General features: G+C 40.4%; 1 protein-coding gene and 1 long non-coding RNA gene across 3 annotated transcripts; one reads left to right on the top strand and one right to left on the bottom strand.

Moving 5' to 3' along the window:
- The first annotated feature begins 1185 nt into the window (after positions 1-1185).
- Positions 1186-2759, top strand: LOC117216089 (hematopoietic prostaglandin D synthase-like). The gene is made up of 2 exons (XM_033462610.1): positions 1186-1491; positions 2467-2759. Exons 1-2 carry the CDS (start codon positions 1350-1352, stop codon positions 2640-2642), a joined length of 318 nt encoding a protein of 105 aa, XP_033318501.1. The 5' UTR covers positions 1186-1349; the 3' UTR covers positions 2643-2759.
- Positions 2760-3496: 737 nt separating this feature from the next.
- On the bottom strand, positions 3497-4271 carry LOC117216090. Of its 2 annotated transcripts, none has more exons than XR_004489299.1 (2): positions 3991-4271; positions 3497-3895 (listed from the first exon to the last, which is right to left on the bottom strand). It is a non-coding gene; the product is annotated as an uncharacterized LOC117216090 (long non-coding RNA). The 2 variants fall into 2 exon arrangements; XR_004489298.1 differs by having other exon boundaries at positions 3497-3873.
- Positions 4272-4991: the final 720 nt, after the last annotated feature.

The raw sequence follows: 4991 nt of genomic DNA, 5'->3' as shown, positions 1-4991 counted from the left end.
ACTCGGAATGTGACTCGAGCTCGGATTCGGATTCAGACTCGACATCAGAAGTGGCATCCGAACACACGTTGTCGGCACGGGATCGTAAGAGTATCGTGCGCGCACTAAAGCGGTCGCTAGGCAAGAAGAAGAGGAAGAAGAAAGGACACCGGGCAACCTGGGTATCGCTACCGCGCTTCAACCCCGAAGCCGCGGACGCAGATCCAGCCGCCTGTGCACAGCCGTCGGCCTGCTCATGAGGGACCATCGCCTGAAAAACAGCGCACTGTATTCTGCCCTAAACCGTGCCCTAGAGGGTCCGGCAGCGTATTGGCTTACGCAGATAATGAACGGCGACGAGCTCACCTGGCCAGATTTTAAGGAACAATTCGCCGCGCACTTCGGTGGCCAAGAAGTAGCAGCCGCGTCGCTAATCAAGGTAGCCGAGGAACTACCGCGGGACGGCGAAACACCAGGAGCGTACGGAAATGGTATCATCATCCTCCTCGGGTCGAAGTGGCGAAATTCAACCAGGGAAGAGGTACTCGCCGCCACCGCCCTCCATCTGCTGGGCTCGCGCGATGAACGTTTTAAACGACTAGCGCTCACGAGTGACATCACGTCGGTGAAACAATTCCAAAGAGAAATGAAGCCCTTCCTATACACGGAGTGGCCAACGCCCCCGCCGTGGAGGTCATTAGCGAGCTCCGGAAACAAACGAGGCAGGTCACCCGCCCCCTGGACCAGGTGTGGCCACTGCGGTATTTACAGACATCCGACATTCGAATGCCGCAAGAGGGCGAAGTGGTAACCGAAGGAGGACCCCCGACGCCCGGAGGAAAGCCGACCGGCTGCACCACCAAAAGCGTTGTGCTTTTGTTAGGGAAGTGATACATTTACACTGTACATGAGAGTGTGTGTGTAAGGGTTAGAGGGCGTCAAGGACTTAGTGGAGACACAAGACTGTTGCCAGATGTTAGAAGAATCTAGAATAGTCGGTTGGCGACCAGCGTGCGTGCAAGACGTTCTTCAGAGTGGAATATAGATGTATAACTGTTGTGTGGGAAATATCGTCAATAATTTGTATTCCCAAATCCTCGAATTTCCTTAACATGGTAGCAGAGCGTGGTTACTAGTTTTGCAAGATATTTAGTGCGTGGTTACGATCTTGCGAGTGAGTTTTCAGTAAAGAAAAAAAAAACTTTCAGAGGAAAAAATATACTTCGAGCACGTAGGAACGCTTGAGTAAGAAAAGAAAAAAAAGAAGAATCAATTAAAATGGGGAGATAGCAGCACAAGCACGCACACAGTCTGTTAATTACACGAGTTAATTGTAACATTTTTCTCGATAAGTTGACAGAGCAAGGAAAATGAGCGACGAACCTACCTACAAACTAATCTACTTCAATGCCCGTGGTCGTGCCGAACATATACGGTACATATTTGCATATACTGGCATCGAGTATACCGACGAGAGGATCCCCGAAGAACTCTGGCCTGAATACAAGGATTGTAAGCGTGAAGAATCGATTTTTACTTTCATCGTTCATCTCTCAGGTATCTACCATTTACTCAAACTTTTCTGTATATAAAACTTTCGTTTCACGTGCAGGCTAAACTTACTTAAAGTAAAATTTCATACGGAATAAAGTCGAACTTTTCATTAAGTTTTGCTTCCGTAATATCGTGTTTATCGAATACCAACTTAATTCACTTACGATTCTCGAATTTTTGTGTTGCAATCTTTATTGTTTTCAATGAATCGAAGCATTTCGAATATTTTGAGAAAACCGTAAATAGGTGACTTAAAATAGGAATACAAAAATACTTCTACGTTTCTCGTTAATTTAAAAACTTTTTAGGACTTGTCGGAAAAAAGGATAAAAAATTGAAATCAGTTCGGAAATGAACAAGAACATAGCTAAAAAGTCGAAAGAACAAAGCAGACATAAAATTCGATCTTCCGTTGCGACATTTCTATCGTAAATAGTATAATAAAAGTTTTACGCAGCATAGTCTTCGATATAATCTTATATGTCGCTTGCAGATAGAGAAACCAAAAGTCAACGTAAGTCTGTAAATCAATCCTGTCGGTGTAAAACACAAAATTACGTTCGCAAGAGACATTAGATTTATATTCCTTGCATTTCAATTTTCATTACAAGAACCGTGTACATTTTCTAATATTTTTTCCGTGTCTGGTATTATCTTTTATCCTTGATTTTAAAAACTTTAGGTTCTTCCCAACAGCGATAACCTGCGATACCCTGCGAAAACACGCGATACCCTGTCCATCGTAATCGTAAGAAAAGAAAAAAAGGAGAAAGAAGACATTTCTGTATTTCTTTACTAGGCCATGTTGATTAAAACCGAAATGATTTCGATTCATCTATTCACAAGAACGCAACGGCCTCGGAAGCTGTGTTGTGATTTCCTATCGATCGTTTCCCTTTACACAGTGTTCATATGAGCCATGTTTGTTCTTAGCAATGCCTTATAAAAAGCTGCCTGTGCTGGAGGTAGACGGGAAACCGGTAGCGCAGGCTGACGCTGTGGCGCGATACTTGGCGAGGAAGTACGATCTAATGGGAAGAAACGAAAGCGATGCGTTGATATGCGACGTGCTCGTCGATACTCTTGAAGATTTGGAGCAAGGTGAGTAACTGATGAGATGACTTTGCATTTGTCTCACCACAGAGACAGACGTTCAAGAATTCATTGTGAAAAGACGAGTACAAACAAGATACGTATGTCTTTCCGTTAAGCGAATGTTACAGTTTGTTTGCAAAAGTCAGTTTTTAGATTATAGAATCGTAGATAGAATTTAGAGGATAGAAAATTTTAGTAGTCACTTTTAGTTTAGTCTTATCGACAATAAGCAGACTACGTTATGATACAACGATTCCAACTGAAGATTTCTATCGACATCACGAATTCGATGGCTTCCAAATTTTCTTCTCTGCAATCTCAGACGCTCAACTCGAAAGAATCTTTTAGATCCCCCGACAAACACTCGACTCAGGTTATCTATTATCGTAATCTTCCTTCGGGATTTTTTTTAACTGCGTTGCGTTAACGAATAACGGGATAACATCACGTTTCTCTCAACGCCTTTCAACGTTCTACAACTTTTATTCTTTGCAAATCCCTGTCTCTATATGATAAACGCTGGTTATCCGCGGAAGGAGCGAGGGCAACGAAGTGTATCCTGGTACGCGATAACGTTACTAATTTCCAATTACGATATGTGTGATTACGTAACATCTGCTGTCTGCATAATGCGTTAACGATCCGCGCGTTGATCGCATAAATATAAATCGAAGGGAATGGAATCGCTCGAAACTCATGCAACTATCCGCAGGTGTTTAAAATCGTGTTTTTACACCGCCAACGTAACGTCACGCCACGTCGAAAAATTATTACTAGACAGAGAAGGTGAACAAAAAACGAGGTAAATAGGCTACCGATTGAATAATATCATAACGATCGTATCTCTGGTTTTTGCTCGTCTTTTATATTTGTTTCAAATGTATAAAATATAATCGTATCGATATCGTCCACGATTAAAGCCATCCATCCGCCATCGACGAGGAACGAACGATTATATTTTATCATTTATGCGAATCCTTCTCTTCTTTCTCTATTTACGCCCCTCGCCTTGCTTCGTACCGCCGATGATTCACAATTCGATGCACCTGAACAGCTGGAACGTCGCAGATTTTTCCGTACGATAACAAACGTGTTTTTGATGGCCTGCTTTAAACCGTGACGATCGCCATGACGTGCATCAATTGTCGAATGATGTAGTGCGACGATACTCCTACGCAACTTTTTTTTACGCTGTTTTTTCCTCTATTTTTTCTTCCTGTGTGTTATCACATGATCATGAGATACCTGTATAGAAGATGCAAAGAGTCTGTGAAGAATTTACAGATATTTAAGATTATCATAATGTTTAAGCAAAAGCTAAGACGCAAAATATTGCTCAAGATGTAATTATGTAATATTTACTCAATTTCTAGAAGACTGTTTATATCTTGTTGTTATTCTTGATATGGAGATAAATATAGTATACTTTATTAAGACCTAGATAGAAGACTTTTTTCTCGTTTCTCTTCTCTTACTTAATCACTAAGAGTTATATAACGTTTATTCGATAATTCTGCTTCTCCTGACCTTTCCACAAATGGTTGTTTATATCTCGACATTCTTGGTACTTTTAATCAAATTTTAATAACAGTACTTTACTCGTCAGAAGTAAATAAAAAAGCTCTAAGTAGAAGCAAGGATTTATTTACCTTTCCTTTCTCGAATCTCAGTTAGCAATGTTGTTCCTCTTGAAAGATTTTCCAAGTTTCCAAGACAATTTCCACGCTGGTAACATTGTATATATTTCAAGTATCGTGAACCACAGGAACTTGTTGAGGCAATATTGAAGAAAGCAAAGAGAATGAAGAAATTGTAGGAACTATGAGAGGCTACTCCTTCTTTCACAACTTATTTTCTCTTCGTTTGGGGGGAAAAACACAAATGAACGTAACGGTTGGTTTCATATACGTTTCAGCTATCTGCTACTGTCGCATGGAGGAGGATCCTGAAAGGAAGGAAGCGAGGATGAATCAACTTTTGAACGAAACAATACCATTGTACCTGACTAAATTCGACCAGATTATTGGCGAATATGAAGGATATATCATTCCTTCTACCGTAAGATTTTTTATCCAAATTTAATGTTAAAATTTTTAGTCTTTGTGCAAACTGGGCCATGTTGTCCATAAAAAATTATTGAAACTTTGTTGCGACAAGACAGCTTTAATTGTTGAGAGCAGAGTGTATCTTTAAAATTCACTTCTGTTAGTTTATGTACAAATGAATTTGCCAAGATTCTCAGCTTTTAGATAATTATTCATGTATCTTCCTCATCAAGTTTGATAGAAATTATTACTATCGTAATCAAAGCAAAGATTAAGATATGTAAAATCATTTCTCTGGATATGACACTCTTGTTTAAT

Source organism: Bombus bifarius, unplaced genomic scaffold (genome assembly GCF_011952205.1).
Source record: "Bombus bifarius isolate JDL3187 unplaced genomic scaffold, Bbif_JDL3187 scf7180000010139_frag, whole genome shotgun sequence".
In the NCBI taxonomy this organism is placed as follows: domain Eukaryota; kingdom Metazoa; phylum Arthropoda; class Insecta; order Hymenoptera; family Apidae; genus Bombus; species Bombus bifarius.
Note: the sequence above shows the minus strand (reverse complement) of the source record. Positions and strands in the feature narration are given on the sequence as shown.